Consider the following 15,755-nt stretch of genomic DNA (forward strand, 5'->3'; position numbering starts at 1 on the left):
TCATTTATTTTGCACTTTTCCAGTTTCTTCACTTAGGTACTGACTACCATAATCTTCCCTCTTAACATTGCTTTTGCTGTATCCCATAAGTTTGATATGATATATTCTCATCTTCACTCATTTCCAGAAATTTTTTATTTTTCTTTTGGTTTCTTCCATGACTACTGTTCATTCAGGAACCTGTTGTTCAGTCTCCTTCTGTTTGCATATGTTTTAGAGATTCTTGAGTTGCTGATTTCCAGCTTCATTCCATTGTAGTCAGAGAAGATGCACAGGATGGTTTTGATTTTTTTGAAAATGCGGAGATTTGCTTTATGGCCTAGCATTTGGCCTATCCTAGAGAAAGATCCATGTACTGATGAGAAGAATGTGTATTCTAAACTTTGGGGTGAAAAGTAGTTATCATTTAGGTACATTTGGTCCATAGTGTTGATTAAATCTGTTGTTTCATTGTTGATTCTCTGTCTGGTTGATCTATTGATGAAAGTGAGGTGTTGAAGTCCCAAATTACTATTGTAATGGAGTATATTTCTCCCTTTAGATCCATTAACATTTCTTTTAAATAGCCAGGAACCCTGTAATTGGATGCACATACATTATAGTCACATCTTCCTGTTTAATTGATCCTGTAATCATTACATAGTGCCCTTCTTTGTCTCTTAACAGTTTTTATGTTAAAGTCTATTTTGTTTGCTATTAGGCTGGCAACACCTAGCCTTTTTTGCTTTCTGTTAGCATGGAATATCTTTTTCCATCTTTTTTTTTCTCCTCCCTCCCTCCCTCCCTCCCTCCCTCCCTCCCTCCCTCTCTATTTCTTTCTTTTTTGACAGGCAGAGTGGACAGTGAGAGAGAGACACACACAGAGAAAGGTCTTCCTTTGCCATTGGTTCACCCTCCAATGGCCGCCATGGCCGGCCGGTGCACCGCGCTGATCCGAAGGCGGGAGCCAGGTGCTTCTCCTGGTCTCCCATGGGGTGCAGGGCCCAAGCACCTGGGCCATCCTCCACTGCACTCCCGGGCCACAGCAGAGAGCTGGCCTGGAAGAGGGGCAAGCGGGACAGAATCTGGCGCCCCAACTGGGACTAGAACCCGGTGTGCCGGCGCCGCTAGGCGGAGGATTAGCCTATTGAGCCGCGGCGTCGGCCTTTTTCCATCTTTTCACCTTCAGTCTGCATGTATCTTTGTGGGTGAGATGTGTTTTTTGCAGGCAGCAAATAGATGGGTCTTGGTTTTTATCTATTCAGCAGTCTGTATCTTTTAACTGGAGAGTTGAGGCCATTTACATTCAAGGTGATTATTTAAGTAATGACTTGGCTGTGCACATGTTACATAAATATTCCTATTGTGTACTTTGGATTTCTGTTGCATTTTTTACTGGGGGATTTTCTGCCTTCAAATTCTTCAATAATAATTATCATCTTTCTGTGTTTCTTTGTATAGCACATCCTTAAGCATCTTTTCTAAGGCTGGATGAGTGGTGACAAATTCTTTCAATTTCTGTTATATAAGGTCTTTATTTCATTTTCATTTCTAAATGAGAGCTTTGCAGGGTACAGTGTTCTGGGTTGACAGTTTTTTTTTTCCTCTTAAGACTTGGACTATATCTCACCATTCTTTCCTAGCCTGAAGGGCTTCTGATGAGAGGAAGCTGTGAGTCTAATCAGAGTTCCTCTGAAAGTAATATGTGGGCCAGCGCTGTGGTGTACTAAGGCCACTGCCTGCAGTGCTGGCATTCCATATGGACACCAGTTTGGGTCCCAGCTGCTCCACTTCCTTTCCAACTCTCTGCTACAGCTTGAGAAAGCAGTAAAAGATGGCCCAAGTCCTTGGGCCCCTGCACCCACCTGGGAGACCTGGAGGAAGCTCCTGGCTTCTGGCTTCAGATCAGCACAGCTCCAGCTGTTATAGCCAACTGGGGAGTGAACCAGTGGATGGAAGACCTCTCTCTCTCTGCCTCTCCCTCTCTCTCTGTGTGTAACTCTTTCAAATAAATCTTAAAAAAAAAAAAAGTAATCTGGCATTGCTTCTTATGCACATTTTACAATATTTTCTTTATGTTTTACTGTGGAAGGTTTGACTACAATGTGTCATGCTGAAGATCTTTTCTGGTCATGTCTGTTAGGAGTTCTATGTACTTCCTGTACTTGGACATTCCTTTCTTTCTCCAGATTAGGAAAGAATTCTGTAATTATTTCACTAAATAGGCCTTCTACTCCATTCTCTCTTTTCACACCTTCAAGAATTCCTAAGACCCGTATGTTGGGTCAGTAGATAGTATCTCATAAATCTTCAACACTGATTTTAAGTTTTCTATTTTATTCTTCTCTTTCTTTGGTCAGACTATAAGATTTCCAAAGATTTGTTTTCTAGTTTGTATATTTTTCTCTGCCTCGCCAAGTCTGCTGTTAAGACTTTCCACCGCATTTTTATTTGATCTATTGAATTCTTCATTTCTAATATTTCATTTTGATTTCCCTTTAAAAATCTCAATTTCATGGGAAAAAATTTTATTCATGTCATATATGGTTTTTAGTTCGTTGATTTGCTTCTGATTGCTTTTGAGTAACCCTATGATTAATTATTTAAATTCCATTTCCAGCATTTCCTCAATCTTTTCATCTTCATATTCTAATATTTAAATGTTGCCATGCTTTGGGTAGGGGGTGGGGATTACAGTGTCTTCCTTATTCTTGTCTCTTGAATTTCTGCATTTATTTTTAGGCATTTTCTTGTGATGGCTTTTATCTTTGATCTTTTCCTCTGTGGCTTACTGGAATGACTGCCCTTTCAGTGAATACCAAGTGGGGTATGGTAGGTGTGGCCATAGAGCTCTGGTCAGTGCTCCAGGATGGGACGAGTATCCAGGGTAACTATTGCATACTTATCATCATTCCTGCTCTCTCTTGGTTATCAGTGGCATGGAGTATTTTATTCTGTCATTTCATTTTCAGTTTATGTGATCTGGGGGTCTCTTACAGGCAACATATTGTTGAACTTTTTTAATCCATTCAGATCTGTCTTTTGTAGAATTTAATCCATTTATATCCAATGTTATTATTGATAGATACAGATCTACTATTATATTTTCTGGTTATTTTGTAACTTATTCCTTCCTCCTTCCCTCCCTCCCTCCCTCCCTCCCTCCCTCCTTCGCTCCTTCCCTTCCTTCCTTCCTTATTATCTACCTTTGTGATTTGGTAATTCTCTGTAATGCTTTCATTTCTACCTGTCATTTGTATATTTGCTATAGTTTTAGTTTTTTAGGTTCTAGTTACCACGAGGTTTGCATAAAATATCTTATAATTATAATCTACTTTTTAAGCTTAATGTAAGCTTTAACAACTTCATTTTTGTTTCATATAAAAACACTAGACTTTTACCCTAACTCCTGCAGTTTATATTATCACAATTGAGAGCTTTTTCTATTGTATAACAGCTTACTGCAGCCTTAATTATCTTTGAGCATTTTGACTATTGACCTTAATATCAAATATGATATCATCATTATATTAGAGTATACTGGATTTGACTATGTATTTATCAGTAAGTCTTACACTTTTATATATACTCCTGATAAGTAATTATCATTCTGTGCATGAATAACTACCTTATGCAGGTCTAGTAGTATTGAATTCCCTCAGCTTTTGCTTGTCATGAAAGAATTTATTTCTGAAGGACAGTTTTGTTGGGTATAATGTTCTTACCTGGCAGTTCTGTTTGTCTCACCACCTTGAATATATCACAGCACTCTTTCCTGGTCTGCAAACTTCTGCTTAGAAATACATTGACAGTCTATTGGAGAGTCCCTTCTATGTAACTTGACACTTTTCTCTTGCTGCTTTTAAAATTCTCTTGTTATTAAAAGTATTTTAAATTACATTGCTTCTACACAACTGAAGCAAAAGAAGAGGGAGGGAAGACTTGAATCCTTGGGTCATTTTAGCTATGCAGATGTAACTTAGAATTAATAACAACTCAACACACAGTCTATAATATCCCAGCTGAAAATACACTGTTTTTGGCATTTGTTGACAAAAGAGTCAGTCTTTCATTTCTAGATTAAGAATAATAGAATTTTGGAGCGTATGGAGACCTTATCAACTGTCATATAGGAAGAAAGAGTAATTTATTTTAGTCTTGTAGGCTTGTCTGAGGCTAGGCCTCAGTTCTCAAGCACCAGCTCACTGCTGCCTCCACCACATGGGGGTACCTGCTTCATTCACACAGGCATGATCAGCTTCAAGAGAGATTTGGTCCAAAGGCCGTATATGTAGGCCAAGACCACTCCCACTTACAAAATGTCCTCCATTCTATTTTGAATTAAACTTAGGCATAATGTGGAAGAGAGGGTTCATAAAATGAAACAGGTATTTACTTCAGTTGCAGAGCTATTCTCAGTGTAAGTGGCAAGTCCTTCTACATAGAGCAAAATGACAGGAATATCCAGTTTTTTAAGAAATCACTGTCCCACTTTACTCGGGGCCATACCCAACTTCAGGAATAATGTTTACTTCCTAAGAAACAAGCTGATGAGGGACTCAGGCCACCAGATCAGGCACCATCTTTTTTTTAGTTTGTTGCCAACAAAATAAGTGGGGGAAAAACGTTCTCATCAAGCCCGTAAAACTCATCCATGCAAACCCTGCCTCTCCAGTATAGTTTTTTGTTTTAGAGATTTCTCTTCTCAGCTTGTTAAAATCAGCCAAAGGCAGGCAGACAGCAACACTGATGGTAGAAGGGGTAGAGCTGGGGTCAGAGTAGAGGTAGGCCTTCCTTGGCATTTTAATTTACTCCATATCTTTAACCTTCAGGCAGAACCCACAAACTCCAGGAAAGGGAGATCAATAAGCACCATGTGTGAGCACAGAGCTTTTTAAGTTCCTCAGCATTTTCAGAGCCCTTTCTTTTTCTCCTCTCCCCAAACATGCAAAACCCCACACCAAGACAGAGCACAACTGGCTCCCATGCTCCACTGCCTTCCAAGAGCCTTTATTCTTCAGCTTAAGAATCTGGCTGCCAGCATTTGCGTTCACTCTGGCGGCTCTGTTGAAAAGCACACATCAGCCAAACTCACAACACTGCCCAGGCCTAAGCTGTTCATCAGCAATCAATAACAAAGGGTTGAAACTCAGGTTGGAGTCTGTTTTATGCTGATGAAAACTGTTGGAAAGCAGTTATGAAATAGCCCCACATTCTTCTCCCAATTGAATATTAAGGTTGTTTTTCTAATGGTATGGACCCCTGGCTGCTGTATGGTGAATATTAACACCGTCCTGATTTTATAATATCCCAGTTTGTTTCATTGCCTATGTTTTTCATTTCCTTCTTTGTGCCTGCTAGGTTTAAAGTGAAGCAGCCCCCACCCAGCACTGGGCTGAAAGTGACTTACAAACCTGGGCCTGTAAGTGCTATGTATGTCATTTGTTGTGTGTGTTTGTGTATACACATATAAATGTGTATTTTTCCATGAAGTGGGCTTTAAATAATTATGTCCAGCTAGTTTAAACCATGGATAAGTCTAATTTTTCTAGTATCATAACCACATGATTTCTGGTTTGGGTACAATATGTAGCTTGGTGTCACTCATTTTATGTAAGAATCATGAGAAAGATCCTATGTGTGAATCAAGTTAAACTTCTGGCTGTTGACACATTTCTAAAGCTCACTTCACCTGTCCCAGTAGTATAATTATGTTGCCTTTTTTATTTTTATTTTTTTGCCAGGCAGAGTTAGACAGTGAGAGACAGAGAGAGACAGAGTTATAGACAGTGAGAGAGAAGGACAGAGAGAAAGGTCTTCCTTCCATGGGTTCACTCCCCTAATGGCTGCCACAACCAGTGCTGTGCTGATCCAAAGCCAGGAGCCGGATACCTCCTCCCAGTCTCCCATGCAGGTACAGGGACCCAAGCGCTTGGGCCATCCTCCACTGCCCTCCCAGGCCACAGCAGAGAGCTGGACTGGAAGAGGAGCAACCGGGACTAGTACCCAGCGCCCCAACCAGGACTAGAACCCGGGGTGCCGGAGCTGAAGGCGGAGGATTAGCCAAGTGAGCCACGGCCCAAGTATAATTATGTTCTATGAAAACTGCCCTTCTAAAAATTAAATTCTATATCATTATTTTCTTAGAATTATGTCTACAAACCATATTTAATCTGTTAAAAGCCAATTAAAATTTTTCAAAAAATTAAATTCTTCTGCAAAGTGAAAAATCTTTTGAAAAAATTATTATCCCATTCGTTAGTTTATGTACATCTGGTCTCCTCTCAGTATTTGCCAGTAAATATTATTTAATGCCATATTAAATAATAGCATATATTAAGTTCATCAGCTGCCTTATTTCTCCAAAGATCTCTGAAAACACAAACTTAAAAATGTCAATTTGTTCTGACTTTGATATATTCCCTAAAATGAGCATTTTATATATTCACACTTAAATATAGCTTTAGAAATGCAGTATGGTATAAACAAAAGTTTATCTCAAAATATAATAAATCACCTTTGTAAATCTTAGTGCATAGTCTAGCTGTGTTAACATCGCTTTCCTTTCACATAGCAAACTGTTGACTCCTTCCCATATGTCACTGTTAGTGCCAGGGTACAGAGGAGGTGAAAAATGGGTCAGAGAGCTTTCAGAGCCAGGCACAGGACAGGTACTTAAGAGATGTGATTGTATGAGAGAATAAAGTGAAGAAGTATGGTAGAGACATGAGCCATTCATCAGGCACGGGAATATTTGTAGGCACAGCCAAGCAGTTGGCAGTATTGGGTCCATAAGTAGCCACAACGCTCCCTGAGTCTGCAGCTTTTAAAGCAGCTGTGGTTTTTATACGCACACAGAAGGGTGGGTTCGGCATAGTGCAAAGGCTGCTTGTCATGACTACACCACTAAGCAGCTCAGAGATAGTGACAGACAGTGCTTTGAGCCTTGATTTCCCCAGCTATAAAAGAGGGAGTTTAGATCATTTCTTAGCATCTTCTATCTTTAATATTTTATGATCTATTAAAAAAACAGTAGCATGTGGGCTGCAGCTCCAAGCAGCAGTACACTTTGGGATTCAATCCACTAAGTCATGAGCACCTTTGTGAAATTATTCATCACTGTACTGTGTCAGCATTTCAGAATCATCATAACATAAACCAAAAATAAAACTCAAAGCAAGGCCTTCTTTCACTGTTCTGGGAACAGGTCTGGGAAGTCAGTAAATCTCATTTTAATTTAGAGATTATGCCAAAAGCTGAAATGATTGTTGGATGAACATTCCTAAGTACTAAAAACCCAGTGTGAATTCTTTGAAGCTCACTCTACACTGTTATCTTTTTATTTTTCTTTTAGTTTGGTTTTTCTTTTTGATGGTAAGTTTTGGCTCTGGCAAAAAATATAATCTATGGACTTCTCCATATGTAAATCTAACCACTGTTCAGCTTGGTTAGTTGCCAACACTAAATGAAAATGCTCAAAGCCTGGGTGAAGCTGTATCCTGGCATCATTCCAGCTCCCCTCATGCCGCATTTCGTCATTGCCCAGCCCTGCTCTGATTGTAGGGCTTGGAGGACTGAGGATCTTATTCCTAGAAACAGAGCTGCTGGATACCCTCCAGTGAGCATACATTTACAAGCACATTGTTGAAAAATTGGGAACATTTTTCAATTCTATTATTTATAAAAATATACTGAAGAAAAAAATTCCATTTGTATCTAATTGCTTTCCATGTGGTAGTTTCTGATTTATTTTTTTCCAGATAACTGTTCCCAAGTCTGCTTTTTAACCCACCTCCTGGAGAGGCAGCTTAGAAACATAAACAGCTCGCTCTTTCCTGGGTAGTGTTCTTTTCAAGGAACAAGGCAAGAATCCTATTTTGGGTTATAGATCAGGTTTCTTTTGGGTTGATGCCTCTTCCATGTATCTTTCAGACCTTATCAGTGTGGCATGTAAACTAATTCTGTCTCCCTCTACTGGCACTGTCACTTTACACAATCTACATTAGCAAAACCAAGGGGCAGGGCAGAGATGTTATGGAATCCACCAGTCTCTCAGAGTCACTTGAGATTAAATTTGTGTCTATCTTAGGTTACATTTATTGTTAGTTGTAAGGATGCCCACAGATCTAACTTCACCGCTGACAGTCAAGAAAAGCACGACTACAAGGACTGAAGAAGTACGCCTGCAGTGCCACATGCAACACCCTGGCATTTAGTTTTCCTTATGCTTTTCCCCAAATAGCACCTGGTTTACTCCTTCAACGATGTATGCTGGATCTCATTTACTCAGTGACATCCTGTATAACTAATCTGTGAAATAATCTGTTAAATGCTTACAACAGCTACCATTTATAAGTGTCAAATCTATGGTTATATAGTAAAAGTAACTTATGCAAATTAGAGTTAAAACCAAGATTTCAACTCACATGTGGGTGATTCTAAAGCTACACTGTGTCTTCTAGGTGGCAGCTGGTTTGCAGACAGAACTGAAGGTGGAGTTGTTTGCCATGGTTGCCGGCGAGGACGGCACCAAGGGCTCAACACACATCTCTCACAATATTGAGATCATGACTGAACATGATGTTCTGTTCTTACCTGTGGAGGCAAATATCCTTTAAAGTTCAATTTGAGTGATCACATAGAGTGCAGAAATTACGTATAAGTGAGGAAAACGTGGAAGTCAAAACACATCCCCATTCTTCATTAATTCTGTCTTCAAAGTCCTGAGAGTTAAACCTCTTAGGACAAAGAATGTGTCCTTTATATATATATACACACACATATATACATATATATATATGTGTGAAGACTGTGTTTTAATTCATCTTTGAATCCACCCTTGACACTACTTGACATGTAGCACATGTGCAATAACTGCAAGTTAAGTAAATATCAATGGCTATCTATGGGATATCAGATAATCAGAATAATACAAAACCAAGTGCCTGTCATCAGAAAAAATTGGGGAACTTGTTGGGGAATAGGTGATGCCTTCTGATTGTAAAGTTGGATATTTACTGAATTATGCATGCAATCCTTTACACTGGTATCTCTAGACATAAATATCATATAGATTTAGAATCTCTATTATATGCTAAGTACTGTATACAGTGTTACATAAACAAATGGAAAAATTGGACTTTACCTTAAATATGTTATATAATCTGGTAACAATCTTCATAGTGATCTGTATGCTATTTGGTACTCCTCCAATGATAGGAATCATGTATTACTTGTGTCACATATCTGTTCAATATTTGAGCTGGGTCATACAGAGCATGAAAACTTTTGATGGAAAGGGGATTTTAAATACAAAAAATGAATAAAACCATGGTGTTTGGGAGGGTTAACAGAAGTCCAGTTTGCTAAGAAAGAACTTAAGGAACACTGGCAAATAAAGTGATAAAGTGGATCAGAGGTAAGTTATGGAAGATCTTAATTCCTTGGTTCAGACTTTATGAATGAAGCAACAGGGAACCACTTGAAGATTTATGGTCCAGTGGGTGCTATGATGAACATATCTTTGTAGAAGTCAATCTAGTGTTATTGTGCAGGATATGATGAAGGAGAAACAGGTGAGTAAAGGAAACACTGGAAGTCTAGTTCAGCAGACATGAAGAGGGACATGGATGAAAGACATGGGAGGAAACTGCAAAATTTGAGGTGGAATCCACTGATGGAAGCAAAAAAGAGGATGTATGAGTCAATTTTGTGTTCAGGTAGTGAATCATTAATATGCAGGACTAGATCTCAGCTCTTTGCAGAGGTGATGGTTGAAGGCACAGGAAGGAAAAGTGATTTGGGGTCTGTTTAGAGATCAGAATAAGAGCCAATGGGGACAAAATAAGCAATTCAAAAAGCACAAACTATCTCAGAAGCCACAGAAAGAATTTCAAGAGAAAGATGGGCAGAGACAACAAATGTTATTGAAATGTCAAGAGTGAATTCAAATATAAGTCAGACAATTAGATTTGGTTGGAACAAAAACTAAATTACAAAAGATAATGAATGGGTATTAACATAAGAAAGCAGAAACATCAGGTATGGATACCTTTTCAAGGACATTTATTAAAGGAAAGAACAAGAGAACATGGTGCTTCAAAGATGCAAACAGTAAAGAAGGGATTTTCAGTTTAGTGTAGCCCTAAATATTTTTGTAGATTGAAGAGAAGGATTAAAACTGAATGAGTAAGGCCGGCGCCGCGGCTCAATAGGCTAATCCTCCGCCTAGCGGCGCCGGCACACCGGGTTCTAGTCCCGGTCGGGGCGCCGGGATTCTGTCCCGGTTGCCCCTCTTCCAGGCCAGCCCTCTGCTGTGGCCAGGGAGTGCAGTGGAGGATGGCCCAGGTGCTTGGGCCCTGCACCCCATGGGAGACCAGGAGAAGCACCTGGCTCCTGGCTCCTGCCATCGGATCAGCGCGGTGCGCCGGCTGCAGCGCGCCGGCCGCGGCGGCCATTGGAGGGTGAACCAACGGCAAAGGAAGACCTTTCTCTCTGTGTCTCTCTCTCACTGTCCACTCTGCCTGTCAAAAAAAAAAAAAAAAAAAAAAAAAACTGAATGAGTAACTGAAACTGCAACATACAAAAGAGGGGAAGAGAATACAGAGCACAGCTGAAGGGTCAGTCTTAAAAATGGATTTGATGAAGATGGCTGAGGACACAGGGAAACTGTGTCAGATAACCTCAATTTCCATAAAAGAGGATTTGAGTTAATTTGTTCAATTAGTCTAAGATATGAAATAGAGCAATAAAGATACAGAAATCCTTGATTTTACGTAGCTTACATTCTAGTGGGAGGCAGAGGTACCCAAAATAAATAAAATGTGAACTATGATGGTGGTGAGAACAATAAGGAAGAATACAAAGCAGGAGGGGAAATAGGGAATGTTAAGGGGGATTACACTTTAAAATAGGTTATGGTTAGAGTCTTTTTTTTTCCCCCTTAAGTAATGATGGCAGGATTTTTTGTTGTACTGCCAAGATACCAGTTTTTCACTGTTTTCTTTTTCCCAGTCTAGGAATTAAATCAAGTCCTCTTACTCTTCATATATGTTATTTTAGATGCTAACACATTCATATATGCTACTTTAGAAGTTTATGTAAAATGGAAATAAAAGGTAAGTATATTTTCGTGTAAGAAGATTTTGAAATTCATGCATATGAATGGTCTTCAGAAAGTGAATGGAAAAATATGCCTCGTAAGAAAGCCATGCAATTTGGGAGTTGTGGTGCAAGAGTTTGTTAAAGATGATGCCTGGGATACCCACATCCCACATCAGAGTAGCAGTTTGACTTCTAGTTCCTCTGCTTACAATAGAGCTTCCTGCTAATATGCCTTGGAAGCAGTGGATGATGGCACAAGTACTTGAGTCCCTGCCCCCAATGTGGGGGACTGAGATGGAGTACCATGCTCTTGGACTGGCCCAGTACTGGCTGTTGCAGCTATCTGGGGAGTCAACCATTTGATTGAAGATCTCTATAATTCTGTATTTCAAATAAATAAATAAATCAACCTTAAAAAAAAAAAAAAAGAGCTATGCATGGATTTTAAAATTTTTTTGCACCACAATAAACTTAGCTTTTAATTCAATTTTCCAAAGATTGCTGAGGTGCCCCTGAATACATTTTAAGCCTAAGCATATTGAATTTGCATTAGACCAGGTATCTAAAATTGAGCTAATTTTGCTGGAAAAGAGTTCCTATGATTCTAAAATGTTATTTGGGTTTGTATATACAAATCATTTTGTCATGAAAATCACAGTCCTTAACAAATATTTTACCAGTATTAACAAGCAGCAATTACAATAAGCGACCAAAAGATTTTCCCCAGGGAAAAGAAAATCCCATGGTCCACAGGACTTGTACGGTTTCTTCCTCTACACTTGGAGTCTTAATGTCTCGTAAAGTTTCTCCACATTAGGTCCAGTAAGTATTACATGGGAACTTCACTGTACCTTTGTTTCCCTCTTCTTACACCAGCAACCAATAAACAGCATAACCTGATTGAATGAAAATGCTTGTTTTCAGTAACTATAGTACCTTCCCCTTTATGTATAACCAAATTTAATCCTCATGCTACCTATAAGATTATGTTTCTCATTTTATAAACAAGGAAATAGAAATTTAGATCTTAAAGAGGTAAAAATCTAGCCTATTTCGATGTGAACCTTACATTCTTTTAAGCACTGTCTTCATTGTGCAAGTAAAAGTGGGTCTTACTGTCCCAAAAGCAGTAGAACATACAAAATACCAAGGTGTGGGATTTGAGAATTTACAATTAACCTGATGGTTTTCAAATTTTCAGGGCTGAGCGCGTGAACACTGCAGTGCAGCGGGTTAAGCCCCTTCTTGAGATGCTCATGTCCCATATGACTGCCAGTTTGAGTCCCAGCTACTCTGCTCTGATCCAGCTTCCTGGGGGGGGGGGGGGCAGATGATGGCTCAAGCGCTTGTGCCCCTGCCACCACAAGGGAGGATCTGGATGGAGTTTCAGAGCCCTGGCTTCAATTTATTCAGCCCTGGCTATCATGGGCATCCGGAGAATGAACTAGTAGATAGAAGACCTGTTACTCTGCCTTTCAAGTAGATGAAAATAAGCCCTAAGAAAAATTATTTCAGGTCTCAGGACTTCTTTTATGTACTTTAAAATTACTGAGATCCCAAAGAGCTTTTGTTTACATGAGGTATTATCTATCAATATTTACCAATCCAAATTATAACGAGGGGATGGGCATTTGAGGACACTGCTTGGGACATCTACATCCTGTATCAGAGTGCCTGGTTTTGAGTCCTGTCTCAGCTTACAGTTCTAGCTTCCTGCTAATACACACTCTGGGAAGGCAGCAATGATTGCTCAAGTGCTTGGGTCCCTGGCACCCACATGAGAGACTTGAACTACATTCAAGCTCCTGGATTCAGTCCAGCCCATTCCTTGCTGTTGTGGGCATTTAAGGAATGAATCAGTGGAAGATCTCAACTCCCCCCTCCATCATCTCTCTGCCTTTCAAATAAAAAACAATTTTCTTAAAAAAATTAAACTGGGAAAAAAATCCTAATTAAAAAAAAACTCAGAATATTAAAACGATACTTTTAATAAAAAACATAACTATCTTCTAAAAGAAAAAACCAGTAAGAGTGGTACTGTCTTATATTTTTGCAAATCTCTTTAATGTCTGGCTTAATAGAACATGGCTGGATCCTCACATCTGTTCTGTATTCAATCTATTACCCTATCACACATCACACAGTCTCTGAAAAACTCCTATATGAGAATGAACAAAAAAGGCAAACAACATCTTGTATTGGTTTCCTGGTGCTGCTGTTAACAACTCTGTAGTTTCCTAGGTCTGCCATAATGACATACCATAACAAGATACTTACTCTCACAGTTCAGGAGGCCAGAGGCCCAAAAGCAAGGTGTCAGCAGTTGGGCCCTTCCAGGAGACTGAGGGATAATTTGTTCTATGCCTCCGTAACTTAATTTTTTTGGCTTGTAGCAACATCACTCTAATCTTGCCTCTGTCTTCATCTGGCATTGTTCCAGATTGTATTTCTGTCTCTCCACCAGTTTAAATGATTCAATCATCAGATTTAGGGAAGTAACATCAATACCAAATGACACTGTCTTAGCTTGATTGCATCAGTAAGTTATTGCAAATGAGGTCACATTCATAGGCTCCATTAGACACAAAATTCTGAAGGGATAAATCCAATCTGCCCTTTGGTCCCATAAAATTCACGTTCACCCCACGTGCAAAATACACTTTCCCAGCCCAACATATTCTCTCAAATAGTAATCCAACCCAGCATTAACCCTACATCCAAAATGTCATCCAAATATCATCGACTCCAAAAGTTCACCTATCATAATCTAAAATCAGGGAGGGGTGAGACTCTGGGTTTGCCCCACCACTCTGGCCTCCTCTCTTTTATGGGCCTATGAAGCAAGAAAACAAGTTGCCAGCTTCCAAAAATGCAAGGATGGGACAAATATAAGCAGACATTCCCATTCCAAAGGGGGAAAGAAAAATGGATGGAATAAAGGGGTCTCTGATCCAAAGCAAGTTTGCAAACCTGCAGAGCGAATGCTATCCTGAGGACCAGGAATAATCAACTGTGGCTCCATCCGGCTTTTGTGCCCATGGAGGCACCACCAACCCCAGCCTTGAGGCCCTTAGAGGCCCCACTGGCTCTATAGACTCTTCTGGATCTCTAGCCTCGGCCCTCAGCAGCAGTCTTACTAGCCCTTAGGCTGCCTGTTTCTTGTTGATAGAATTTCCAGTCTGACAACCTCCCCTCATTTTGTCCCATCTCCTTGACATAACAGTTTCACATAGAAAACAGTCCATTTTCTATGGACATGAAGGAAATCTGTGAAACTGGAATTCAGGTTCTTCAGATTCCCTTCTGGCTAACCCCAATTCCTCCTCTCGACCCCTGGCTTCTGCAGAAATGGTTAATGGCATGTGTGGCTTCTCGCCTAATCTCTCCAGCAGGATTTCCAGCCACCTGCTTGGGTATTTCTCCAGAATGTGCTTTAGCATCTTTCACAATATAGAACTGGATAGGATAGAGCTGTGGATTTTCCCAATAATCACACTGTAGTTCCTTTTTTGAACAGTTCCTTCCTCTTTCTTTTTGCACTTTATTCTAAACGAGAAAGTAGACCATGCCTTCTATATTCTCCTTAGAAATTAAGCTGAATATTCAGGTTAATTTCTCACAAGCTCTACTTTCCATCCAATAGTACAACATTGAACTAAGCCAGGTTCTCAGCCTCATCATAGTAAGGATCACTGTTCTTCCAGTATCCAATAACATGTTGCTCACTTCTGTGTGAGGCCCCACCAGAAGCACCTTTCATGTTGCTACGTCCTCCAAGAATCTGTTCTTAATGATATAAGAATTCTCAAAGATGGTAACTTTCACCAGAACTGCTTTTACCATCCTTTACATTTCTACCTGTGTCTTCAAGGCAACCTAGACTTTTTCGATCACGTGGTTCAAAATTTTAGCTTCTATCCAGTATCTAACTCCAAAGACATTTCCACATTTGTAGGCATTTGTTATAGCAACATTCTATTTGCTGATGTCAAGTTCTGTACTGGGGCTGCCATATCAAATTATCAAAAATTAAGTGGTTTAAAACAACAGGTATTTATTCTTTTGCAGTTCTGGGGACCAGAGGTCTGAAATCAAGATGTTGATGAGGTTGGTTCCTTTTGGAGGCTCTGAGGGAGGATTTGTTCCATGCTTCTCCTAGCTTCTGACAGTAGCAAGGAATCCTTTGTATTCCTTGGTTTTAGCTACATCATTCCAATCCTGATCACTTCCTGTTGTCACATGGTGTTCTTCCCTGCATGTCTTCACCAGGCATTCTCATAAAAACATGAGTTATTGGATTTAAAGGCCCACCTTCCCCACCCTCCCTAATCTAGTCTGAGTTCATCTTGACTGACTAAATCTGTGAAGACACTATTCCCAGATAAGGTCACATTCACAGAATGAGTGGACATGAATATTTTGGAGGGCACTTGTCTTGAACCACACTTTGGGGATTACTAAATTAAGGCAGTTTATTTCTGTTTTAGCGCATGTCCTTCAGAAGTTATCCTCAACTGAGAAGTTTGAAAGCCAGAGAGTGAGTGAGAGACAGTACCTGACCTGTCTGTCCCCTGCTGCCTCCCAAGGTGCAGATGAGCAGGGAACTGGAATCAAGAGCAAACCTGGGACTAGAGCCCAGGCATTCCAACATGTGATGCAGGCATCGCACATGG

General features: G+C 39.9%; 1 protein-coding gene across 3 annotated transcripts in view; it reads left to right on the forward strand.

Moving 5' to 3' along the window:
* The window catches only part of SPAG17 (sperm associated antigen 17), a 274,935-nt gene that overhangs the window by 249,494 nt on the left and 9,686 nt on the right, over positions 1 to 15,755 (forward strand). For all 3 annotated transcript variants that reach the window (XM_051857350.2, XM_051857351.2, XM_051857352.2), the window contains 3 exons: positions 5,341 to 5,401; positions 8,442 to 8,586; positions 11,760 to 11,904. In XM_051857350.2, coding sequence (XP_051713310.2) covers positions 5,341 to 5,401; positions 8,442 to 8,586; positions 11,760 to 11,899 — 346 coding nt within the window. In that variant the 3' untranslated portion in view covers positions 11,900 to 11,904. The remainder of the gene's footprint in view (positions 1 to 5,340; positions 5,402 to 8,441; positions 8,587 to 11,759; positions 11,905 to 15,755) is intronic.

This window comes from Oryctolagus cuniculus, chromosome 7, assembly GCF_964237555.1.
Source record: "Oryctolagus cuniculus chromosome 7, mOryCun1.1, whole genome shotgun sequence".
Taxonomy (NCBI): domain Eukaryota; kingdom Metazoa; phylum Chordata; class Mammalia; order Lagomorpha; family Leporidae; genus Oryctolagus; species Oryctolagus cuniculus.